The sequence below is a fragment of the Hyperoodon ampullatus genome, assembly GCF_949752795.1.
Source record: "Hyperoodon ampullatus genome assembly, chromosome: 2".
Taxonomy (NCBI): domain Eukaryota; kingdom Metazoa; phylum Chordata; class Mammalia; order Artiodactyla; family Ziphiidae; genus Hyperoodon; species Hyperoodon ampullatus.
The window spans coordinates 104,648,839-104,675,745 of NC_136915.1; the positions used below are offsets into that span (position 1 = coordinate 104,648,839).

General features: G+C 42.4%; 1 protein-coding gene across 1 annotated transcript in view; it reads left to right on the forward strand.

The window, feature by feature from the left end:
- The window catches only part of TTF2 (transcription termination factor 2), a gene marked incomplete at both ends in the record, with an annotated part of 41,843 nt that extends 15,203 nt beyond the window's left edge, over positions 1–26,640 (forward strand). Inside the window, 17 exons of the mRNA XM_079698496.1 lie at positions 132–314; positions 2,117–2,244; positions 3,495–3,576; positions 5,408–5,527; positions 7,352–7,502; positions 8,410–8,515; positions 11,452–11,633; positions 12,324–12,477; positions 12,804–12,895; positions 13,935–14,017; positions 14,422–14,555; positions 17,444–17,614; positions 19,941–19,999; positions 20,843–20,993; positions 21,685–21,767; positions 23,573–23,647; positions 26,496–26,640. Of these exons, the coding sequence (XP_079554622.1) occupies positions 132–314; positions 2,117–2,244; positions 3,495–3,576; positions 5,408–5,527; positions 7,352–7,502; positions 8,410–8,515; positions 11,452–11,633; positions 12,324–12,477; positions 12,804–12,895; positions 13,935–14,017; positions 14,422–14,555; positions 17,444–17,614; positions 19,941–19,999; positions 20,843–20,993; positions 21,685–21,767; positions 23,573–23,647; positions 26,496–26,640 (2,099 nt within the window). The remainder of the gene's footprint in view (positions 1–131; positions 315–2,116; positions 2,245–3,494; positions 3,577–5,407; positions 5,528–7,351; positions 7,503–8,409; positions 8,516–11,451; positions 11,634–12,323; positions 12,478–12,803; positions 12,896–13,934; positions 14,018–14,421; positions 14,556–17,443; positions 17,615–19,940; positions 20,000–20,842; positions 20,994–21,684; positions 21,768–23,572; positions 23,648–26,495) is intronic.
- Positions 26,641–26,907: the final 267 nt, after the last annotated feature.

The following is a 26,907-nucleotide window of genomic DNA, read 5'->3' on the forward strand; positions in this document are numbered from 1 at the left end:
TTTAAATGCTATGCTGTCTCAGAAGTCTTCCCCAGCTCATGGCGATCCCACCCTCTCTTGACCTCACCTCATGCATAGAATTCCTTCACTTTTCTGAAGTGTAATCTGTTCTTCCCTTGTTTTTTGAGCAGGCACTAATGAGAAGAGTAACACTCAAGTACCACAGCAGAGTAACTTCACCAAAACGACCAGTGACCCTCCCCACTTGGTGCCTCCCAAACCGCTGCAGGGCCGGGATCTCCAGCCTCTGGGTTGTCTAGGACTGAAGGCTGCCCACCAGGAGGCTGCTGGAGGGTCTGATCAGTGCTGTGGAGGTGAGATCCGAGGGCCAGGCCCTGGTGGGAACCGCTACACCCACGAGTTAAATGCTGCCTCGTAGATACCTTTGTAACCACGAAAAGGGAGAAACCATTCTGAGTTGCCTGTGTGATAAAGCTCGTGATGCTCAGCTAAGTTTATACACAGGGTAATTTAGATCTTTGTTAGGGCAGAGACTGTGTCTGCCCTGTTCACTGACCTTGTTCACGGTCCTTGATCGGTCGGCCTGGTGGTCGGCGTATGGGAGTCATCCAGTAAACGTTTGTGAATGAAAACTTGAACTCATATCATGATGAGGGAGGCAGGCCAGTGGATATGTTTATAGTCCTTCTGTGTGTGTGTGTGTGTGTGTGCGTGTGCATGTGCACTGAGGCAGAGCAGGGGACTATGTGACCATGACCAGTAGACTCTCTACAGAGAGCAGCACCACCCGATTTAAATGAGTGTTTCCATCCTGAACTCTGCAGAAAACAGTGAATTCAGAAGCACCTGCAGGATGAAGATCCCAGGTAGAGCCTCAACTATGTAATATGGTCGGTTGGTTTGCTGACCAGGACATAGGACCTCGAGTGGGCTGGCAGTGAGGCGAAAAGCTAAAGCCAGTTTTCTCCCAACTGAGAACTGCTCGAGATATAGGGAGGGGAAAGGAGAGAAAAAAGAAAACAGGAGGAAGGGAGGGGAGAAAGGTTGAAGAGCAGTAGTCAACAAGGGGGTAAGGAATAGATGGGGTGCCAGATGAAGCAAAGGTCTCTCTAAAAGGGCACAGAGAAAACATACTTACATGTATAAAATAGATAAACAACAGGGACCTACTGTATAGCACAGGGAACTATACTCAATATCTTGTAATAACCTATAATGGAAAAGAATCTGAAAAAGAATATATATATAAAGAATATGTATGTAACTGAACCACTTTGCTGTACACTTGAAACTAACACAACATTGTAAATTAACTATACTTCCATTAAAAAACAAAAGAAAAAATACTTGGTCCAGTGGCACAGCATAGCTGTGCTCCAGACTGTTTGAAGAACATTGCTGTGTGACAGCATCATTCAGTAATCACCATGGTGATGGAGCTGCCTAGAGAAATTAAGTTATGGTGGATTATTAAGGTAAGAAGTTATGTAATATGTTTAGGAAAGAATTCCATTAAAATACCTTCTCATTTAAAAACATTTTAACATTTAAGTGAATAATTAATTTTTATTTGTCTTAGAAATCTCTTATTTGGATACTTCATCCCTAAACTTGCAACCAAATAAGGTGCTTGTGTTTATTAATGAACTTCAGTAGAAGTTCTCTGTGTGGAATGAGTGGGCTCCAGCACTGAAGTATTATATTCTCGGTGCTGTGCAGGCAGCCTGGGACGCACACTGTAGGGGCTGTCTCTCCCTGTCTGCCTAAACTTTGGCAGACTTCCTGTTGCTCAACCTCATCTATTGCTGGCTTTTCTTCTTTGCATCCAGCCCCAGGGGTCTTTTTTTCTGAAAATTCTCATGGTTTTACCTTCTTCCCTGCCACCTCTTCAAGGCTGAAAGAGAAAAAAATATTATGGGTTATCTTATTTTTTATTATACTTTATTTTGTCCTCTATTAGAACACTTGATAATGTGATTTTAAAAAATAACAGACAGAGACTAGCGATAATGAAGCCTGTGCGCCTAGGAGAATCTGGAGGCAAGAATTTTTAGTCCATACAGATCCATCATCTGGCAAATAATGAATTGCCTTTTTGCAGCCCTGGCCAGAACATAATACTTGCAACACTTAGGTAACCTCGATTTGTACGCAGGCCCTATGAGCCAAGGTCGCCTTCGCACAGTGTGGCAAATCACAAGTGAAGCCATTGATGAGCTGCATCGATCACTTGAGTCACGTCCTGGCGAGACAGCTGTGGCAGAGGATCCAGCTGGGTTGAAGGTGAGGCAGGAAGGCCCACAGGGCAGAGTGTCTTATAACAGTATCCCAGCGCCCACGAGGAGGGGGACCAACTACTGTAAAAGTGCCCATCAGAGTGCCATTCTGACATATCTTTTCTACAAATAATGCTCAAGTGGCTTCCCTTGCAGTATTTTCTTTTTTTCTGTTTAGCAGTGAGAAGAAAAAAACAACAGTTTTTTTTTTTCTTAAAGTCATACAGTTATATATGTCTGTAGCAGTAACAGATCCATTTATTGAGCTTCAATAGGTGCCACAAGGTTGCAAAGGAATTGCTGCTCTTAGTGGACTAGTTAGGGTGAAGGTGCATGTACAACCTATGTAAGACAACTAGACAATGACTGTAAGACAGAAAACGTGCATTGTCATGTACCATGGACTGTATGCAAAGTACAAAGGGATTCGAAACAAAGGAAAAGTTGCTCTAGGTCAGCAGTATTATTTGTGCCTTAAAGAAACTGCAAGCCTAGAGATAGGATAGAAACCAAATACTCCAGTTAGAGGGAGTGGTGCTCAGAGGGAAGATACAGAGATTGGTATGAATAAGTGATGATCAGGTGACTTCAGTGCCTGAGCTGGGAGCAGCAGGTGATGTAACTAAGCAGGAAGAGTCCCTTGCTGTGGAGCCTGGCATTGGTGAAGGAACTTAGACTGGAATGGCTCAAGAGATATTATGGAATCACTGTAGAATTTTGAGCAGGGTTGTTTTGTGAAGGTTATTTATGTCACAGAGTTCAAGATAAACTGGAGGAAGGAAAGACTAGAAGGTGGGCCCCCAGTTAAAAGGCTATCAATTTATGACTAGCAGTGCGGACTGGGACATTGCCCACAGAGAGGAGAGGCACATTTAAGAGATAATGAGGAAGAGCCAGTGGAATGGCTGGTAAAAGTCGGGTGACCAGTCAGAGGTCTTGGCTGCAAACAGTAGAAACTGACTTGGGCTGATGAAGCAGACAAAGCAGGACTCTCACTTGAGAGTGAGAGAGGCGGCTCTTGATAGACATGCTGGACAACTGGCATCAATGACAACTGTCCTGGGCAGACCAGGATGTGTGGTGAGAGGGAGGAGTCCAGGACTTCAAGGTGAAATGAGCGGCTGATGTGACAACTAGAATATTGGGAGGGTCACTTAGAGAAAACAAACAAGTAGAGTATGGAGTCCATGTGGCCAGGCTGCAGCATAGCCTTTCATCAGGAACTGGTACTTAACTTTCGGTTATTACCTTTATCAGATCCCTTTGCTGCCGCACCAGAAGCAGGCACTAGCCTGGCTGCTATGGCGGGAAAGTCAGAATCCACGAGGAGGAATTCTGGGTGAGTCTGGTGTTAGGCTAAGAGCCAACAAATGCAGTGCTTCGTTCAGACCTCTCAACTCTGGGTAGGTACTCTAATGCCCCATTTGACAGATGAGGAAACTGCGGTGTGGGAAGTTTAAGCCACGTGCTCCAGAGTACACAGCCATAGGATCAGCAGGTCTTGGTTGCAGGCAGTAGAGATTGGCTCTGGCTGAGGAAGCAGAGGGAGGGTTTATTCTGTGGTGGCCCACAGAATCTCTGAGAGATGTGGAGGGCCGGGCTGGACTTCTAGGAGCAATGGCCAAAGCCAAGTCATCAACGGAGTGTCCTGTAAGAACCGTCATGGCTGCTCTGTGCCATCGAGCAGTAGAAGAAAGCACTGCCGCCCCAAAATCAAACACTGCCGTCTCCAACCTCTCCTGTAGAAAGCGTTTCACAGGGAGCCTCTTTTCTAAAGTTACTCACATCTGAATCGAAGGCTGCTGTGAGTGTAAGTGCTCTGTAGAGCCAGGTCATGCTGCCAGTGCCTTAGCTGCAGAAGAGGCAGGAAGTAAGTTTTCCAGGCTCTGCTTTGCAGACTCGTCACGCTAAAATTATCCTGCTCAACTTCTAGAAAGCATGACAGATGTCCACTATGGCTAGTAAGTGGCTGTGTCTGTGTCTCCAAGACCACCTCCAGGTTGGGTGATTTGCTATGATGCACAGCATATAGTCATTCGTGGGTGTAATTTATTACAGTCAAATAAATTGAATAATAAGTGAGCGATTTGATTTGATATAGGTCAAGATTAGCAAAGGAAGAAGGCACTTGGGGCAAAGTCCAAGGGAAACCAGGTTCAAGTTCCAGAGGCCTGTCCCAGTGGAGTCCCTCAGTGTGTGCTTAAGTCTTCCACATGTAAAATGTTGCCAACCAGGAAAGCTTGTTAGTGATTCGGTACCCAGGGTTTTTACTGGGGGCTGGTCACATAGGCAGCTTCAGGCTTGGCAGGTACTGAAATTTCAGATTGCAGAAGGAAAGCAGGTGTTCAGTGTAAACTGTACTGTTGGTACAAGCAGTTTAGGGACAGTGAGACACCCTTACCTAGTCTGGGAATGGGAGGACCCCTCCTGAAATCCAGGTTCCCAGATGCCAGCCAAGGGCCAGCCTTGTAAGCTGGCCTTCCAAAGGAGAGTAGTCAGCTGCTGTGTTAGCTCTGCACAGTGGCAGAACCAGACTTGGAACCAGAGCCCATGCTCTGACATTTTACTTCTGCTTACATCAGAATGAGTATTTAAACTGTTAAAAAGGGGATAGTAATATTTTATAGGGTATAAATAGTAAATTGGATAAGCTCAGTAACCGGCACAAGGATGGTGCCCAAGAACTGCTAATTATGACCTTCTTTGATGAATAAATTAAGGGAATGGAGGACTGTCTTGAGTTAACTCTAACTCCAAAAGTGTGGTAGTAAAGTGGGTGGTAGGCTATATCTACTGGACCTTTTTGCTTTTGCAGGGAAATAAATAAGAAGACTAGGCAACATCATCAAACCGAGGGAGGTATCAATGAATGTATTGGATAAGTAACAGTATAACATGGAGACTTGAATAAGATCTAAATAATACGTTTCAAATTTTACAAAAGTCCTAGTAAATGTCTTTGACCTAGATCTCAAAATAAATATCAAGAGTTAGTGTTCATTTTAATAAGAAAGACAAAGGCTTCAATAGAGGAGGCAAAGCATGGTGACTGGAATGGCACTGACAGCAGAGGACCAGGGCTGGTGTCTGCCCAGGGCTGCTTCTCTTGAAGCTGAGCTGATTCTTTGCCCTAAATAGTTACGTCTCCTATTTGTGTTTTTATTTTCCAGCGGATGATATGGGGTTAGGAAAAACCCTGACAATGATTGCACTCATCCTGACCCAGAAGAATCAAGAGAAAAACAAAGAAAAGGACAAAACCACGGCTTTGGCTTGGCTTTCCAAAAATGGTATTCAAAAACCTGCTGTTTCCTAAATCATGTGAGGCAGCAGAGAGTGGAAATTTTTCAGCCATGAAAGGATGCCTTTGGTCATATTTAATTTATTGGAGAACTAGCATTAGACTACTTTCCTATAGTATCATTTCTGACACTGAATACGCTAACTAGAAGTGATCATTTTTTCCTTTTAATATAAGGTTAGCTTGACCTGTGATTAGGAACAATTTTATGGAGAAAGCTAAGGCTCCAGAAAACTTAGTTTAAACCTAATGATTATTTTTGTTAATGTTGAGGATATAACTATAGGATAGATCCAAATTAGTCAATATATTATTTTTTGAAAGAAGATCTGTGACAAATTCAGATTTTAGCCACCATAGCAGACACTGTTTTCCATGTTTCTGAACTTCCAGAAGTTTCCAGATTCTAGACAATTTCTCTTATTTCAACCTCTGTTTTTAAAATGTAATAACTGAATAAGTACCTTAAAGGTCCTATATATTATGTAGAGCCAACACCACATGTAAATTGCCATGTACCCATGTACATTTCTCAGTTGGTTAGATAGTTAAGGAATCTGTGGCCATCTGCTCTCAGGGCCTCTAGTGACCACTGTTGCAGCTGGACCCTGTGTCCCTGTGTGTAGTAGTAGCATGTGCGCACCTGCATGCACACAAAGGATAGGGGGCAGTGGTACAAATACTCCGGCACTAACTGGTTCCGAAGTAATGTTCGCTTGTCCTAGGGAATTTTGTACTTATACTTTAATGTGAATGTAATTAAGTTATGCTTTTCAGAGAAAAGTAATAATACTCCCTTGTAATGAATCAACTTAGGATGAGTTAGGAAATGATCCAGCTTCTACATTCTGGCCACTGTGAAAGCACATTGGGGTTTTTTGGGTTTTTAAAGTGAAGTCATGTGCTACCCACTTTCCTTGCCCGTTTTAGCCTCTCTCTCTTCCACTTTTATAGGGGAAAATAAATAATGGTTTTGAGTTAAAAGATTATTTCTTCCGTTTTCTATTCTACTTCATGCATACTTCATTTTATTGCACTTTATTGCGCTTCACAGATACTGTTTTTTACAAATTGAGTGTTTGTGTCAACCCTGTGTTGAGCAAGTCTTTTGGTGCCATTGTTCCAACAGCATTTGCTCAATTCGTGTCTCCATGTCACATTTTGGTAATTCTTGCAATACTTCAAACCATCCACCAGTAAAAAGATTACAACTTGATGGAGGCTCAGATGATGTTAGCATTTTAAGCAATGAAGTATTTTTATTTATTTATTTATTTATTTATTTTATTTTTTTTGGTACGCGGGCTTCTCGCTGTTGTGGCCTCTCCCGTTGTGGAGCACAGGCTCCAGACGCGCAGGCTCAGCGGCCATGGCTCACAGGCCCAGCCGCTCCGCGGCATGTGGGATCTTCCCAGACCGGGAACGAACCCGTGTCCCCTGCATCGGCAGGCGGACTCTCAACCACTGCGCCACCAGGGAAGCCCCCTGAAGTATTTTTAAATTAAGCTATGCACCTTTTTAAAAAAATGTAATGCTATTTTCATACTTAATGTAAACATACCTTTTATATGCACTGGGAAACCAGAAAGTTTGTGTGACTCACTTTATTGCGATACTCACTTTATTGCTGTGGTCTGGATGCAAACCCGCAGTATCTCCAAGGTATAAGCTATGTGTAGAAATAGAAGCAGCAGTTGTTAAAAATATTGATTGAAGGAATAAATGTCAGTCAAGGGAAAGAGGTAATGACTTTAAGAAGTTAAAACTATTTAATGAGTGTAACGAGGTGTTGATTTTCTTTTCCCCTCTCAAGACTCCTCTGAGTTCACTTCCCATGGAACACTAATCATCTGTCCTGCTTCCCTGATCCATCATTGGAAAAGTGAGGTGGAGAAACATGTGAGCAACAACAAACTAAGAGTCTATCTCTATCATGGGCCAAACAGGGATCAGCGTGCAAAAGTGTAAGTGCAGAAATATTGCAGTCAGTATGAGGTGCTCAGCATCTTGGCTTAGGGGGCCTTTTTTTTTTTTTTGTGGTACGCGGGCCTCTCACTGTTGTGGCCTCTCCCATTGTGGAGCACAGGCTCCGGACGCGCAGGCTCAGCGGCCATGGCTCACGGGCCCAGCTGCTCCGCGGCATGTGGGATCTTCCCAGACCGGGGCACGAACCTGCGTCCCCTGCATCGGCAGGCGGACTCTCAACCACTGCGCCACCAGGGAAGCCCCCACATACATTTTTATCAAAAGTATTTATTGAAGTTCTCTCAGGTACACAATATTAAGCTTCCTTGGAAAAAGAATTGTGCTTTTCATTAAGAATCTTTACATGTAAAGAGTATAGGTGAGGTAAACTGAAAGTGTACGACCTGTATCTTTATGCCCAAATGTCAAAGCTAGATGAGTGGGTTTTCACAAATCCATTACAGAATGAGGAGGAGAAAACACCATTGCTATAAGATGAACAGTACTTCGAGGGTTTCTTACTTCCTTGGGACTTTAGTGTCATCTGTGTCAAATTAACTAAATATTAACTTCCAACCCTACCCGGCTTTCTGTTCTTGCCAGACCACTTCAAGCTTAATATGACCCCGCCAGAGATGATCTTTTCTGACTTGGCTAGGAAGAGGGAGGCTGTTCTAGTTATAGTGAATAATCTGTAAAAATGACCAGTGGTAAGCAATAAGGAAGTCAGGTGTATAAAATTTACCTCTCCGGAGTCATGTGTGTGTGAATTAAGGACATAAATTAATGAGTTCTGCTGTCTGTCCTTCCAGCCGTAGGCATTTTTGTGAAGGAATCAACTCTGTCTCACGTTGTCAGAGTTGTGGCGGGATGGTTTAACTTTTGCTCTATGTTATATCTATGCAGCCTCTCCACATATGACATCGTGGTCACTACCTACAGCCTTCTGGCCAAGGAGATTCCCACAAAGAAGCAAGAGGGAGAGATGCCAGGTGCACACCCCAGTGTGGAGGTGAGGCGTGGGTGCTGCCAGGGAAGTAGGGTTGGAACCGCGGATCGTTTAATAGGAGTCTTTTCACAGCATTAGAGATGGCAAAGGTACCCTCCCGTAAGGTCATGAGCATTCACCTGTGGAAACAGAGCGTTCTTTCCTCTGTCCTTCTCTTTTACTCTAGACAACCTCCTCAGCAATAAAGGTGGAGAGGGTACAGTAATTTGCTGTGTTTTAGAAACAATAACTACATTGCAGTTGTGGTGGTGGTCATATCACACGAATAAAGGAAAGCTTCACTTGTTACAGTGTTTATTTGAGAGTTCTGGGGGTACATTCTCAGGATGTGTTTTATATTTCGTGTTAGGACTAGTATTTTCATATGAAGCCGTTAATTCCCTGCCTTCCTCCACTTTCCAGGAAAAGGGGTTGCAAATAATAAGGCTACAGTGGGCCAGAGGCTAAATGATAACCAAGGGAAAAAACCTCAGTGTTTGTTTGTTGCTGTGTCCAGGGTAGTCTCAGTTACATAGAGTGGAGGCTTTATTGCATAGATATTGTGGGCTTTTTCCCTCTGAAAATAGTGTTGTTGCAAGAACTACCCTTTTGCATATGCTTTTATTCTTAGTACAATAGGATATTCACAGCTTTCTGTATTTGGGGAGATCTCTAGAACGCTTCTCTATCTCATGACCAACTCTGCCTTCTCTTGGATGATTAACTTTTCAGATTCCTCTGTAATTCCTCTTAGCTTTGAGGCTAAAACCCTTATCCCTTTAAATGATATATTAGGCCTTTTACGGTCTTGCCCTGCCTGTGTGGCCTTCTTCCCCCACACCCCAGCCCTCCCAGTGGCACCCCATGCTCAGCTGTACCAAGGAGTGTACTTCCGTCCATGATCTGTCGCGCTCTTGTGCCTTTGTTCTCCCTCTGAATGGAATGCTTTGCCTCCCCCTCTGGTTAAATGCATCTCCGAGCACCTTGTGCTTGCATATGTCACCGCGCACTCCTTTAATTCCCCAAATATTGAGTATCTACTGATGCCAAAATCTTGGCTCTCTGTGCACCGATGTCGAATAGAAGTACGGAGACAGAGTTTGGAGGAGAAAAGAAAGGGTAGTCTTATTCTTTGCCAGGCAAAGAGGGAACACAGCAGGCCAGCACCTCAAAAACGGCCCCCCCCCCCCAATCCCTAGGGAATCAGGAGAAGTCTTATAGGTGGGGCTCGCAGTCTGCGGTAGGTGATAGGGATCAAAGTAGTGAAGGTCTTGCATTTTTCTTCTTCCTGCATTATTTCAAAACAGTCACAGCTGGCATCAAGCAACCTGGTAATTGGGTCCGTTCTTCATCTCTGGGTTATCTGCCTGCAACCTTCCTTCTGAAATCAGAACACTACAAGGGGTGATTTGCTACAAGGGAGTGTAGGGAGTGTGAACACCAGGTGCGAGATGTAATTCACACGGAGATGGAGAGTGTTAGGTGAAGGATGTAATTCACAGAGTCAGAGAGTGTTAGGGGTTAGCTTTGTGAAGGACACATCTAGTTACAGACACTACAGATTCGTAACAGTTAAAATAAAACTAGGATTGATGAACTCTTTCAGGCCAGTTTATGCTCCTTCTCCACCCTGTTCATTGTTCCCTTTATTTTCCTTGTTATCAGGAGAGGGAAAACCTCATTTCTATTTTTGTTTTGACACTACCCCATGCCAGATGCTATTTCAGGTATTAGGGATACTGCAGTGAAAAAGACCAACTAGATTTCTACTGTCCTGTATTGAATTATCCAGTGGGATTTACTATATATACATTGTGTGCAATGATCTTTATGCTTGTTTTATTTTTTCCTCCCCTGCTAGATTGTGAGCTCCTTGAGGGTAGGAAATGTTCTTTGCGTCTGGCTTCGTATTTTATATATAAAAGTAGACTTTTATGTATGTACCACATCTTCTTTATCCGTTCCTCTGTTGATGTACACTTAGGTTGTTTCCATGTCCTGGCTATTGTAAACAGTGCTGCAATGAACATTGTAGTGCATGTATCTTTTTGAATTATGGTTTTCTCTGGGTATATGCCCAGGAGTAGGATTGCTGGATCATATGGCAACTCTATTTTTAGTTTTTTAAGGGGCCTCCATACTGTTCTCCATAGTGGCTGTATCAATTTACATTCCCACCAACAATGTAGGAGGGTTCCCTTTTCTCCACACCCTCTGCAGCATTTGTTGTTTGTAGACTTTTTGATGATGGCCATTCTGACCGGTGTGAGGTGATACCTCATTGTAGTTTTGATTTGCATTTCTCTGATAATTAGTGATGTTGAGCATCTTTTCATGTGCCTCTTGGCCATCTGTATGTCTTCTTTGGAGAAATGTCTATTTAGATCTTCCAGCCATTGTTTGATTGGGTTGTTTGTTTTCTTGATATTGAGCTGCATGAGCTGTTTGTATATTTTGGAGATTAATCCCTTGTCAGTTGCTTTGTAAATATTTTCTCCCATTCTGTGGGTTGTCTTTTCATTTTGTTTATGGTTTCCTTTGCTGTGCAAAAGCTTTTTTAAGTGTCATTAGGTCCCATTTGTTTATTTTTGTTTTTATTTTCATGACTCTAGGAGGTGGATCAAAAAAAAGCTTGCTGAGATGTATGTCAGAGAGTGTTCTGCCTATGTTTTCCTCTAAGAGTTTTATAGTGTCCAGTCTTACATTTATGACTTTAATCCATTTTGAGTTTATTTTTGTGTATGGTGTTAGAGAGTGTTCTAATTTCATTCTTTTGTATGTAGCTGTCCAACCACTCTTGGTTTCTTAAGCTTAATTCTTATTTCAGTGTACCTGATCTAAGCCCTCAAACTTGAAGGTAAGAGCGGGTCTTCGATACCTGCTTGTTATTTTCCCTTATCTTCTTGATGACATGCACGTTTTCCCATACTCTTATTGGATTTCACCTGTGTTTCTTCCAGCGTATCTCATCACCTTTGCTTCGAGTAGTCTGGGCTCGAATCATATTGGATGAAGCTCACAATGTTAAGAATCCCCGAGTGCAGACTTCCTTGGCTGTGTGTAAGCTCCAAGCCCAAGCCCGCTGGGCTGTCACTGGAACCCCCATTCAGAACAACTTGTTGGACGTGTATTCACTGCTGAAGTGAGTAAAACTCTTTGGATTATGTAGATGTGAGCCCTATCGGTAATGTTTCATAATTATTTCATATCTCATATCTCCAGTGTGTACCAGACTATCTTGTGTAGCAGATGGCAAGCCTGTCAACCTTTAAAGGGAAGAAGAATTAATATTTATGAGATATAATCTGTTGATTGACTGTCTGATATAGGACTTTGATGACATCCAGCCCCTATATATGGAAAAATAAGGGACCAATTAAATTAAAGGAAACAACAGTCAACTTTCTTCAGTCCCAGGAACGTTTTGGGCTACTTCTGCTTTAAAACATATGGCCTGGGGAAAGGACTACAATTTATCTGAAGCAAACAGAAATGAAGGCTGATTTTAAAATACTTGTTTTAATTGAAGTCAGCTCATCAAGAGGATACAGAATTTCTTTATTAGCCTTTGAAGTTTTAGGAATGAATGCTAGCTATTCGTTATATGTCCTGTTGTGACGATATAGATGTTGTTAATGGGAAAATACACATTTTTATAATGTGGTTATTGACTTGGATCCTTTTGCTCTGTCTAGCAGAGTTTTGCTATGAAATTGATGTTTACAAATGATTGGATGACATGTAAAATTTGATTTGCTTTTCACCTTTGAACCTTTCCTCCATCCTCCCATGCTTCTTTCCTATTCTTTATCCTCCTTCTCCAATGAAAAAGATTTCTCCGTTGTTCTCCATTTGATGAACTGAATCTGTGGAGGAGTCAGGTTGACAATGGTTCAAAGAAAGGAGAAGAACGGTTAAATATTTTAACCAAGAGCCTTTTGCTGAGGAGAACAAAAGACCAGCTGGACCCCACCGGCAAGCCCTTGGTAATCCCATTGACACATGTCCCTGGGGGAGGCCAGGAAGGAGGGTGACCATGTCCTTGACTCAGCTTGAACCGCCATCTGCTTTGCTTCAGGAGCCTCTGAGTCTCCCATTTTCCTAGGAGGAGGCCCTCGGGTTGCTGTCCTGCCCCTCGTGTCACAGCAGTCCCGTGTGCAGTGTGTTAGAGCAGTCCTGTTTTCAGGGAGGGGGGGAGCTGCTGTCCAGAGCCTGACTAGATTTCTGGTGCCAACTCTGGGGAGTGTACTCCCTAATGTTCAGTTAATTTGTATAACTTCATCCCAGCTGCTTTTTTCTTTTACTCTTCCAGGTGGTGCTCCCCGAGCGTAAATTTCAGTTGCACCATTTAAAACTTTCTGAAGATGAAGAGAATGTTTATAGTGTCCTTTTTGCAAGATCAAGGTGTGTTCAGTGAAGAAGCACCTTCTCACATCTACTTTATTCTTGTTCTTGCTTGGGAGTGAGTCGAGGGTCAAGATTCCTCTAACTGTAATTACGGTATTATTGACAAGTTGGATATCTGTGTTCCTTTTTTAAAAAACCTCCGTTTCTCTCTCCTCACCTCTCCTCAGCTCACCTTTGTCTCACATACACATTGAACCTGTTCTCCATTGGCTTCCTTGCATAGAAGGTCTAGGGTGTGCACACTGTACACCAGGTCTTTCTTTTTTTTTTTTTGTGGTATGCGGGCCTCTCACTGTTGTGGCCTCTCCCGTTGCGGAGCACAGGCTCCGGATGCGCAGGCTCAGCAGCCATGGCTCACGGGCCCAGCCGCTCCGCGGCATATGGGATCCTCCCAGACCGGGGCACGAACCCGTATCCCCTGCATCGGCAGGCGGACTCTCAACCACTGCGCCACCAGGGAGGCCCCACCAGGTCTTTCTGTTCCTCATGGGGCTGTATTAGGAAAGTATATCTCTTTGACCTTTGACCTGTTACCCAGCCTCTCATTGGAACTTTTAAAAAACTGCTCAGTAACCCTTCTTGTCATCTGTCCTTTGCACTTGCTCTAAAGCTCTTATCCTTCCCTGAATTCCAGATTTCTACTCTCCTATTTGGTACCTCTCACTTCCAATGTAAATTAGTTTTTTCTCTTTGTATACCTTATATTTATTAATATTATAATAGTATATTAACTTATACTAATTAATAATATGTTACTGTATTACATGTTAATATTAAATTGATATTAAATATAATACTAATATTTGATATTAATCCTTGTTAATATTTATTAATCATTTTTAAGTGGTTTGGCTTTTAAAGTAATTATTTTTTATTACCTTTGCCCAATACTTGCTGTGAGCCGACTTTCATTTAACAAGTTCGCTTTTATAATTTTTCAAGGTCCTACCGCAAACACAGTTAAACACTGACCATTGTAAACCTGTTTGGTCTTAACGACCATTTTATGTGCATTTTCATTTTCGATCTGAGGCAGGTCAGCTCTGCAATCCTATCTAAAAAGACATGAAAGTGGGGGCAGCCAATCTGGAAGAAGCCCTGATAATCCATTCAGTAGAGGTAAGCAGTGGGACACTCATAAATACAGAAAATGCATGAAAATGTGGATGCAGATTTGGTAAACTTACAGAAATGGGGGGGGGTCATGAATTCTTGATTGCAGAGACTTGACCTTAGCTTGGAACTTCAAACCAAGGTAAAATCTACTGACGTGCAAGCACCAGACCTGGTGATCTAAACTTCTTTTTAGTTATTTTCAAAATCTGTTTGATTAAAATACAAGTAGGTCTATAAAGAAAACCAGTATTTCATACTTCTCTAATTGGTAGAGAAGTGAGCTAAAACTATATGATTGAACCTCAGATCAAAGAAGTTTAAAATCTCCTCATTTAGTTCACGGTTCTTCCCCATATTTCTGTTTTAAACCCTGTACTGTTTCCTGTGTCTGTTTTCCTTCTTGGAAGTGGCCCAGGAGTTTGGGTCCAGTGGGCCTCAGCTCTCCGTGGCAGCAGACTCACAGAAATCTAGCACTGCCCACATACTGTCACAGTTGCTGAGACTCCGCCAGTGTTGTTGTCATCTTTCTCTACTGAAGTCGGTAAGCAAAGCCACCTGTGTGGGACCCCAGAGGGGCTGTGGAGAAGTCCACCTCAGTCTCCTGAAACTGGGATCCAGTCTGTTGGATCAAGGAAAATGGGGTTTGAGTGTGTTTTGTTTTCTGGTGGGATAGGAAAGAGAAGACTCTTTATTTTACTTTATTTTATATTAATCTTTATTGATCTTGAGATAGTTCCCATGATGTTGAGAACAGTTTTTATTATTTGTTTTGTTTATTATTTTTCTTTAATTAATTAATTAATTAATTGGCTGCACTGGGTCTTATTTGTGGCATGTGGGATCTTTGTTGCAGGGTGTGGGATCCTCTTAGTTGTGGCATGAGGGGATCTTTAGTTGCGGCATGCGGGATCTAGTTCCCTGACTGGGGATCAAACCCGGGCCGCCTGCATTGGGAGCGTGGGGTTTTAACCACTGGACCACCAGGGAAGTCCCTGGTTTGTTTAAATAAGCTTTATTTTAGAATAGAAAATGGCATCTTGTTAAAAAGGAAGCCATATATGAATACTTTGGTATTTTAGGATGTCATAAAGCTTATTTAGCTACTAGTGTTAAGTCTAGGTATGAAAACTCAAGTATTTAAAGTTGTCTTGATATTGGATAGAGGCACACCTGTAATTAAGAGGAACATGTTATAGGCAGAACACTCTGACATAAATTGCAGCAATATTTTTTTGGATCTTTCTCCTAGAGAAATGGAAATAAAAGCAAAAATAAACAAATGGGACCTAATTAAATTTAAAAGCTTTTGCACAGCAAAGGAACCCATAAACAAAATGAAAAGATAACCCACAGATGGAAGAAAATATTTGCAAACAATGCTACCAACAAGGGATTAATTTCCAAAATACACAAACAGCTCATACAGCTTAATATCAAAAAAACAAACAAACAAATCAAAAAATGGGCAGAAGACCTAAATAGATATTTCACCAAAGACATATAGATGGCCAAGAGGCACATGAAAAGATGCTCAATGTCACTAATTATTAGAGAAATGCAAATCACAACCATAATGAGGTCCTCACCTGACACCAGTCAGAATGGCCATCATTAAAAAGTTGACAAACAATAAATGCTGGAGAGGGTGTAGAGAAAAAGGAACCCTCCTACACTGTTGGTGGGAGTCTAAATGGGTGCAGCCACTCTGGAGAACAGTATGGAGGATCCTTAAAAAACTAAAAGTAGAGTTACCATATAATCCAGCAATCCCACTCCTGGGCACATATCTGGAGAAAACTAATTCAAAAAGATATATGCACGCCAATGTTCATATTCATTACAGCATTATCTACAATAGCCAAGACATGGAAGCAACCTAAATGTCTATCAACAGATGAGTGGATAAAGAAGATGTGGTGCTTGTGTGTGTATATATATATATGCATACATATAATGGAATGTTACTCAGCCATAAAAAGAGAATGAAATAATGCCATTTGCAGCAACATCGATGGGACTAGAGATTATCATATTAAGTTAAGTAATCAAAGACAAATATATGATATCACTAATTTGTGGAATCTAAAAAAATGATACAAATGAACTTATTTACAAAACAGAAATAGACTCACAGACATAGAAAACAAACTTATGGTTACCAAACGGGATAGCGGAGGGTGGTGAGGAAGGGATAAATTAGGAGTTTGGGATTAACATATACACACTACTATATATTGAATAGGTAAACAACAAGGACCTACTGTATAGCACAGGGAACTAAGCTCAATATCTTGTAATAACCTGGGAATTCTCTGGCACTCCAGTGGTTAGGACTTGGTGCTTTCACTTCCAGGGCCTGGGTTTGATCTCTGGTCAGGAAACCAAGATCCTGCAAGTCACGTGGTGCAACCAAAATAAAAAAATCTTGTAATAACCTTTAATGGAAAAGAATCTGAAAGAGAATATATAGGTGTGTGTGAGCGTATGTATGTATAAGGGAATCACTTTGCTGTACACCAGAAACTAACACAATATTGTAAATATACTTCAATTTTTTAAAAAAAGGGGAATATGTTATTCTTTTTTTTTTTTCTCTTGGAAGTTAAAATTTATTTTCTCCTTGGTTATCAAGGATTCTTACTTTCTTTATACTCTTCTGAACTTTTCCAGATTTTCTAAAATGAGCATATGTTATTTTTATGAACAGAAAAAGAACTACTCCTGGTATTTGAAAATTTTTTCTTTTATTAAAAAAATTTTTATTGAAGTATGTTATTCTTCTGAGGTACTGTAGTAATGTATCTTTTTTTTGGTAGTAAATTGCATCTTGATTATCAATAGCTTAATTAACTGTACTGTTCTAGCTGGGGAAAATAGAATGATCTTGCAATCTGGCAATTTTCTAAGAAGTTCCATCATTTGATAGATTGATTTATTAAACGGATTCCTATTTTTTTTTAAAATTATTTTTGATTGCATTGGGTCTTCGTTGCTGCGCATGGGCTTTCTCTAGTTATGGCGAGCAGGGGCTACTCTTCGTTGCAGTGCATGCGCTTCTCATTGCAGTGGCTTCTCTTGTTGTGGAGCATGGGCTCTAGGCTCACGCGGGCTTCAGTAGTTGTGGCGCATGGGCTTAGTTGCTCCGCAGCATGTGGGATCTTCCCGGACCAGGGATTGAACCCGTGTCCCCTGCATTGGCAGGCAGATTCTTAACCACTGTGCCACCAGGGAAGTCCCTTGATTTATTTTTGATCTGGTGAAAAAAGCTTGCAAGATTACATTTTAATCTGGGTTTACCCGAGGAGATACTGATGGTAAATTATGAGACATTTTGCCGTGTGCTGTGTTAAACAGTTAGCACTTTGGTAGGTCACATGCCTTGCTGCCTCAACCGCCCATCTGCTCTGTCCCCTGTCTGATTCTGCTCAGGCCCTGGATCCGAAAGAGCTGAAGAGTGAAGGCCTGGTCCTTTCCCTGGAAGAGCAGCTCAGAGACTTGACCTTGTCCGAATTCCATAACTCAGAGCCGTCTGCCTCTGTTTCCCTTAATGGCAAATGCTTCAAGGTGGAGCTTTTTGATGACAGGAGAGAGAGCACCAAGGTAGTATGATCACCTCTATTCTAGTAGAAAGACTTTGAGTCCTCATACATTTCCCTGAGTGAGAGCACCACATTTGTCCAAGCGAGTCCAGCCATTTGACAGCAGAGCTGGAGCTGTTAGATGTTGGCTGGTCAAATTCTCCCTCCAGTCTTAAATTCTAGTTTGATTTGACGAATAAAACTGAAGTCTTACTACATAGTGGGCTTTCAGAGAGTGGCTTGGGCCGACCTGTCATCAGGGCAGATTTCTGGCATGGATTCCCGGGGAAGGGGCCTGTCAGGTGTATGCCAGCCACAGGGCCCAGGCAGGTGAGCAGTTTGTTTTGGGAAAACAACGAAGGCCTGAGCCTCGAGACTGTGTAATATGTCTGAGCGCCAGTTGCTTTGCTTTGTTGAGAGGCTTCCATCTGCCGGGTTTGTTTCCTACCAGCCTCTCCTCATTAGTCACTCTGTTCTGTTTTCATTGAACGTTTTAAGAACTGAAGGGTTCTATCAGAGGAGGGCCGGGGTGTGTGTCCTGCCTCTCCACTGGCTCTCTTGGAACCTGCCCATTGTCTCACCTGCCCTGAGGGCTGGGTTCCTGCTCTACTGCTTCAAAGGCTTTAAAAGATGTAACTGGAAAGGAGGTCACTGCCAGGGGAATGGTTTTACCAAAGAATTACTTTTAATTAGATTTTTAAAATATTTACCTAGGTCTTCACCATCAGTAACTGAGAGAAACATAAGAAGGGCACCACATATGGCCGGACTTCAGGCCCTGGCACCCTCAGTTAGCTATTGGGTTAAAATTCATGTTCCTAATAATTTGTGTTCCTAACAACTTGTCTGTTACTCAGGTCATCGTTCACAAGGTTCTTAATGTGAACCCCATTAATTGTAGTTCAAACCACTTAAGGTGGTTTCATGTGAGGAAGGGAGTTTTGTTTGGTAGCACAAACCTAAACTCATACAGAACGTATGAGTTGGCCCCAGCTCACAGCCCATGAATCCTGCTCTCCCACTGCATTTTTTTCAAAATACCTATCGCCAGGTTTTTCATGAGGCAGTTCGAGAACTTTCCACAACCTTGAGTTGCCAAGACACCAGGCACTTCGTGTACCTGCTTTTATCCTTCCTACTGATTCAAAATGGTACAGTCCTGTGACTGTCTTCCTGCCCAGGCATCAGCGTGTTTGTTCAGGTGGGAGCGCAGCCTTACGCAGGGGCCTCAACAGGTTGCCACTAGCACCACGACAGCGTAGAATGGAAGAACTAAGGGCACCTCAGTTCCTCTGGCTCAGCCCCTTTTTACTGATGAGGAAGCTGAGCTCTTAACTGGGAGTTCCAAAGCGATCCAGCCCTGTGATGGCAGAATAAGAATTCTCTTCATCTCCTGATTCTTGGTCTAATTTTCATCCTCTTCCGCCATTTTGGGGGTGAACTTTAGAGCCTTTGGAACGGTCATTCACATTAGCAGTCAGGAAGAATGAGGCCAGCTACTCTCCAGAGTCCCGCCCCTGTGTTCTTATCACCTGGTCCCTCATAGACTTGAATATGCCCTGAGCAGTTTTGCTAAATACCCAGAGAGCTTGTCGTGAAGCTTGAGCAAGTATTCCTCAGTCTGGACAGGTTCTCTTCTTCAACACCATTTGCAGCAGGCCTCAAACTGGGTCAAGCTCTTTCACTTTCTCCTTCTGCAAATGTTAGGATAGTATCTTCTCTGGTCCAGCAATATGCTGAGTGCTAGGGGTGCAGAAATGAACCAGACATACGCTGGCTCTGCCTCTTCGGAGCATCTCCGGCCATGAAAGCAAGAGATGACTAATAAGCAATTAATATATAGTATGAAAAAGACCATGATTATGGAAAGAAAAGATGGTATAGTAGCATGTAGGCAGTGGGCTCCTGGGATTGGAGAGAACGTCCAAGAAGCTGACACGTAAGGCTGTCCTAGGCAGAGGGAACAGAATGGACAAAGATGAGACAAAGCATGGCTTAGTGGAGGGAGAATGTTGGTATCACCCAAGCATCATTTGAAGAGCACGTAGTGAGGGCTGAGGCTGGAGATGTGAGCAGAAGGCAAGGTAGCAAGGACCTGGGAGGCCACTGTACGGAGCTTGGGCTTTATTCTCAGCGGGAAGCCACTGCAGGGGCTTCAGCCAGAGGAGGAAAATAAGAAACTGACATTTTGGAAATATGTCTGCACTCTGGCTGCAGAGAAGAAAGGGAACTAGAGAGGAGTAAGACCAGAAGCTGAGAGGCTGTGGAGGAGACCGATTCTTTAATTCAGAAAATGGAGAAAAGCAAATTTGCTTAAACCTCCATATGTTAATTCCACCTTTTCCCAGATTTCATCTCTGTTGGCAGAATTGGAGGCAATCCGAAGAAATTCAGGGTCCCAAAAGAGGTAAATGTGTTATTTCATTATCCAAGCATTGCTTGTAATTACGCTAGAAAATTTAATATTGTGGATAGTTATAAATCTTCGCTTTTTATATCAAGGACTTGAGTCATGCTTAGCAGAAAGCACTCAGGTTACAGCACAGATTCCCTTTGATTTCTAATTAAAATACTTGTGGCACTGGTTGAAAAGGCAGTCCCTAGAGGATCCGAGTAAACTGAGCATCTGAAGAAGTGTTTAAGAGCAGAGAAGAAGCATCTCAAGAAAAGCAAGAGAGTAATAGGTGGGCGAGGGAGGGAGAAGAGTGGGGTCAGACCTGGAGCCCCCATGGTGCTGGGGATGTTCCTAAGCTGGGGACGTAGATATGGGAGGTTCATTCGTTGTTTGACTTTACTGTGTGCTATTCAATGCATTTGTAGATCGGAAATATTTTGATCTAAACACATAAAACTCTAATTAAAGCACAGCATTGGGGGAACAGAGAAGCCCTAGCAGCTTATGGTTCTGACTGGCAGAGGGAGGGGCCTCTATCCCTTTGCAGGAGCACAGACCTCCTCTGGATAAACACTAGGCCCCAGATAATCAGAGGCTGCAGCCAGTACTTTAGCTTAGCCACCACTTTATTCTGACTTCATTTTGCACAAAATAAGTTGTAGACTGGATCTAGAAATAGCTGGAAATATTATAATCTTATAATGTCACTGAAGTGTGTACGCTTAGGTAGCAGAAGGCCTTTCCTCGTCCACATTTGATAACTGGATTGTACGAATAACAGGCGTTAAAGCCCTGTGGATGAGTTTGTTTCATCTGTTTGGGGGCATTGGTTTTCTGTTTTATCCTTCCTTCCAGTGTCATCGTCTCTCAGTGGACCAGCATGCTGAAGGTTGTAACCTTACACCTTAAGAGACATGGACTGACTTACTCCACCATCGATGGCTCTGTTAACCCCAAACAGAGAATGGACTTGGTGGAGGCATTTAACAAATCCAGGGGCCCTCAGGTACAAGGTGATCACAGCAGAACCCTGTAATCACGAGCAAATTGTTCCCAATTATACAGAGGAAATTTTAACATAGCTCGATTCAAAAATATTCATAGCTTTGATCCCTCCAGGTGTTTTTGATTCCTTCAACATTTATTGGGGGTACATATCAAAGTGTGCAAATACTCTAAGAGAATAAGCTATGAGGGCTAAAAAGAGAGTAAGAACATAACTGGTTAGGTTCAAGAGACTCTTTGTGGAGGAGGCAAGCCTGGAAGGATGGGTGGGATCTTGATATGAGGAAAGATGGAGGGAAGTGGGAGAACAAAGGCATCTAATTATGGATAATGCGAATTTGGAAAGCACTGGTTGAGTGATGGCAGGAGAATCATGGCAGTGGTTGGGGGACTGATGGAACAGACAGCATCCGGCTGATGGAAAGTTTATTGAGCTAACCAGCCCCGGTGCTCTAAATGGTAGTATTCATATATTTCGGCAGGTGCACAATTAATGTTTTGAGAATGACTCACCAAAGAAAGGTTAAATGAGAATTTTCTCAAAGGTGAGGCATGGGAGATAGGATCTCAGAGTTTCGAAACAGTGCCTTTATGACAGCAGAAGGAAATTTGATAAGAGCATGTTGCTAAGAAGGAGAGGTGATTTATGAGACCAAGTCTGTGTAAAGTTAATGGTGTGCTTCCTTTTGAAGGTTATGCTAATCTCTCTCTTGGCTGGAGGTGTTGGTCTAAACCTGACTGGAGGAAACCATCTTTTTCTTCTGGACATGCACTGGTAACGATTCTGGATTTTTCTTGAGTTGTCACAGCATAGCAGGGAGACCAGAGGGGCAGTAAGGCCTGACTTCTTATATTGAGTGCGTTCCTTTCATACTATGGAGCTGCCTCTGTGCATACATGTGTATAAGATACAGATCAAAATGGTGTAGGGCTAGGGACTTTCCTGGTGGCCCAGTGGTTAAGAATCCGCCTGCCAATGCAGGGGACACGGGTTCGATCCCTGGTCTGGGAAGATCCCACATGTCGCAGAGCAACTAAGCCTGTGCACCACAACTACTGAGCCTGTGCTCTAGAGCCTGTGAGCCACAACTACTTGAGCCCATCTGCCGTAGCTACTGAAGCCTGTGTGCCTAGAGCCCGTGCTCCGCAACCAGAGAAGCCCGCGCACCGCAACAAAGAGTAGTCCCCTCTCGCCGCAACTAGAGAGAAAGCCCGCGCACAGCAACGAAGACCCAACGCAGCCAAAAATAAAAATAAAGTAATAAATAAATTTAAAAAAAGAGAGAGAAAAAAAATTGGTGTAGGGTTAGTTGCCGGCCCTGAATTCCTGAGCAAGCAAGGCTTCAAATGACTATTTAAAATAGTCTGTTCACTGTTTATTGTTAATCTAACATCTGTTTCCATGGAAACTGGGAGCGGGGTGGGGGGTGCTTTTCCTTATGGCCAAGAGCTGCTTCACTCAATGAAGAGTTTTATCTCTTTTCAAAACACTGTATTTCAGACATACTTGTTGACGTCCAAGGAAATCTCAGCCTTGGTGAAGAGGGAGAACTGTTACTCCAAAGGGAAAAGGCAAAGGAATTCTCTAATTATGTTAGACACACACTTAACACATAGCCTTGGACTCACTGCACATAGTGTCAACACCGGGAGTATGGCAGCATCCTTCCTATATACGAAGTGAATGACTCATGTATTGCTAGGAGAAAGCGTCATATTTTGTCCCAGTTTTGAGTTTTCAGTGATGCCAGTCAGGGATTGCTGCACCAGGCGCTGGTGCCAGATATTGTCACTGTTAATTCTCCAGGCGGCCCAGATGGGCACAAACAGGCCAACCTGTTATTATCTTCCTGGAGAATGTGGTTAGGTCTTACTTGGGACTCCCCTATACTCGTGAGTGAGGAAATCAGAATGGGGATCATGCTGATTTCTGAATTGGAGCAATGTTATCCAAGATTTTAAAGAGGTAAGATGAGAAACTAGTTTGGAATTGATAATGAGAATCTAGAAAGAATGAAACAAATTAAGTCTCCTTAGTTGAATCATAGAATATTAAAGTTGAAAAAGGCATTAGAGATCATTTGCCAGCCCTCCTGTTTCCAAGTAGCCGTCTGAAGTCTGGAGGGTTGTGGTTAGATGACTTGCCCAAAGTCACTCAACTAGTTAGTGACAGGATTTGAGCATTGGTTTAACCTCTGTTACTTAAGAGTTTCCAACTGATGGTGGTGCTAAGCGTTCCTATTAGCAATCTGATCCCAGTTTCTTGTGAGAGGGCAAGAAGACATCTGGGGCTTTCTGGTCCCATATAGACTAGAACAGAGATCTACAAATTTTTTCTATAAGTATTTTAGGCCAGATAGTAAATATTTTAGGCTTTGCCAGCTACATAGGTCTCTGTTGCATATTCTTTGTTGTAGGTTGTTTTGTTTTGTTTTGTTTTACAAACCTTTAAAAATGTAACAACCATTTTAAACACAAGAGCCATACAGAAACAGACTGTGGGCTGCATTTGGCCCATGGGATTTGCCCACCCCTGGTCTAGGATGTCAGTACCTTTGAGCTTTACTTGTCTTCTAACAGGAACCCGTCACTTGAAGATCAAGCTTGTGACCGAATTTACCGAGTAGGGCAGCAGAAAGATGTTGTCATACACAGGTAAGTAAGTAAAGGTCTCCAGGACAAAGGTCTGCTTTCATGAAAATTTTTCTTGGGTAATGTTTTAATAGAATGTGTAAAGTATTTGATGATCACTGTACTAATGGTGCTTGTGGGGCACATCCTTTTTGGTACTCACAGTCAGGAAGGGAACAAAAGCAATTTGTGGATAACCTTGGAGTTGGTCCTGCAGAAAAAGAAAAGCTTACAAACAATGCTGAGCCTTAACTCAGTCAAGGCCGCCCATGGAAGGACCCTCCTCCCTCCTCCCTCTCTTCCTCTCTTCCTCTCTCTCTTTTTCTTTTAACTTTTATTTTGACATAATTCCAGACATATAGAGAAGAATGTAAGAATTCTTACAAGAATACCCCAAAGTTCTTGATTGCAAGAATAATACCAAAAAATTCCTGTGCACTGTGACACTTCTGTGTGTGTGTGTGTGTGTGTGTAAGATTTTTTCTGGACCATTTGACAGTAAGTTGCAGACATGATGCTCCTTTACCTCTAAATAGTGAACTATGCATTTCCTAAAAATGACATTCTCTTACATAACTATAATAAAGTTATCAAAACCAGGATGTTAACAATGATACAATACTCATATCTGATCTATGGACCTTATTCAGTTTTGCTACTTGTTCCAGTGATGTCCTTACCAGCCAAAGAAAATTCTAGGTCTTGTGTAGCATTTGATTGTCATGACTCTTTTGTCCCCTTTAACTGGAACAACACCTCAATCTTTCTTTGTGTTTTATGACAGTGACATTTTTGAAGTGCACAGGCCAGTTATTTTGTAGAATGCCCCTGTCTTTGAGACCCTCTTCTCTTTAAAAACAACAACAGAACCTGCCTTAATGGTACAATACAATCTAGTTATGGACCTCTTTTTCTCCTTCCTTTTCATGACTAAGTTTTCTGAATAATTAGAAATCCTTGTCTATCTTTACTTACTTACTTCCCATTCATTCCTCAACCTATACAAACTGGCTTTCACCCCCACCACTCCATTGAAGCTACTCTTGCTAAGGGACACCAATGAATTCCAAAATTCACCAAGTACCGTGATTATGTCAGTTGTTTTGTCTTTAGTTCTCTTCTCAGCTCACTTTGTATGCATCTCTCTTAATAATCCTGTCCACTCCAGTAAGTCCAAAATCTATACCCTCTGTTCCAAGGTTTCCTAAACTTCAGGCCCAGATATCCAAATCCCCACGAAATATCTGAATCTGAGTGTCCACATCCACACCCATTATTCATTCACTCATGTATTTGTCTCATTCAACTCAAAAAATGAATACCTGTTGAGGAGTCCCCATGTAGCAACTACTGTTACATGCTCCAGGGACTCACAATGTCACAAGCTGAGATTGTTTCTCCCTGCTACCTCATATCTACTGATTCTTCTGAATTCCTTGTCTTTGTGAATAGTATCACTGTTTATCTAATCATGGAGCCAAAACTAGACTCCCCCTTCTTGCTCACGTTTCACAAACCAAATCCATTCATTTTATTTTCTAGGTGTTTCTTGTAACCATCCCTTTCTTCCCATCCCACTGCCATTTCCTCCTTTCAAAACTAAGTTTCTTAGCATCACAGGCAGAGTCACTCGTGATCCAGCCCCCGCCAGCCTCTTGAGCTTCTGCTGTTTTAGTACAACATAGTTTTTGACTTTTGCCCTGGCCAGACTCTACGACCCTTGCAGTAGACCGTGTTCCAAAACTCAGCCATGGTTTTACACATGTTCCCATTCCCTGGGATGCCCTCCCCACTGTTCTATCTGGCAAACCCTTGCTCATCCTACAAGTCACACTAAGAGTCAAGTTGTCAATGGAGCCTTCCCTGAAGACCGCAGACAGATTTCTTTTTACTCCTCTTGTACGCTGGACATACTTCCATTATAGCGCTTTCCAGGTCATATTATTATTGTTGCTGTTTATTTTCATGTCTTTGTTTTGTGTTCTCTTTGACTGCAAGACCATGTTCAGATCTCTGTTCCTACATGTAGCATAGTGCATGGCATATACTGAATCTTCATCAGCACTTGTTGAATGAGTGAATAAAGGACAACAGTGGTATTTCCTCGGTTTGTAAAACCTGTTTTCAGTGTGAATTAGCCAAGAGATAAGACACTCTGTACTTAAACCAGCACACATATTCCTAGCAGAAACTTGCTAAGCTTTAGGCCTTCTGACCTTATCAGGATGGAGCTTTTTGTGTAAAAGCTGGATCTCTACACTCTTTTTTGGATCAGGATATCTTTTGCTTATTTTGGCGCTTCTCAATTAGCTCCAGAAAGAAATAAAAGGTCAATTTGAGGTCAGATCACTTTATTTTTAAATTTTTATTTTATTTATTTATTTTGGCTGTGTTGGGTCTTCGTTGCTGCACGCAGGCTTTCTCTAGTTGTGGCAAGCGGGGGCTACTCTTTGTTGCAGGGCGCGGCCTTCTCATTGCGGTGGCTTCTCTTGTTGTGGAGCATGGGCTCTAGGCACGCGGGTAGCTGTGGCTCATGGGCTCTAGAGCGCAGGCTCAGTAGTTGTGGCTCATGGGCTTAGTTGCTTGGCGACATGTGGGATCTTCCTGGACCAGGGGTCGAACCCGTGTCCCCTGCACTGGCAGGCAGATTCTTAACCACTGTGCCACCAGGGAAGTCCAAGGTCAGATCACTTTAAATGGATATATATTTAGTCTAAGTTGTTTAGATCACCTAAACATAGAGTTCTTAATCAAACCTAAGAAAAAATAAAGGAAGAAATCTCATTTAAAAACTAAAGCATAAATAAATGTTTGAATATGTCATTAGATATGCTGCTTTGGGTTTTTGATTATTTGCTTATCTATTTTTCAGGTTTGTTTGTGAGGGAACAGTGGAAGAGAAGATCTTGCAGCTCCAAGAAAAAAAGAAAAATTTGGCCAAAGAGATTCTATCAGGAACTGGAGAAGTTGTCACCAAGCTCACCTTGGCTGATCTCAAAGTCCTTTTTGGCATCTAAGTTCCTGTTTATGGAGCTCAGAATAGTGCCATTGTTGGTTTGTATTAGGATCTGGGGAGAATGACCTAACCCTGGTCCTTTGAGCTCTCGCTGGCATTCAGTTTCACCTTCAAGCCCTCCTCAAAGTGAGGATCAGTTACCATGTTAACCACTTGCTTAACCAGTCATGTTAATCAATCAACGTATTTAATGTGTGACATAGAAACCAATAAATTACTTCAGATAAGAGAAAATGCTTTAGAGTTAGAGAATTTGGAAAACAGCCCT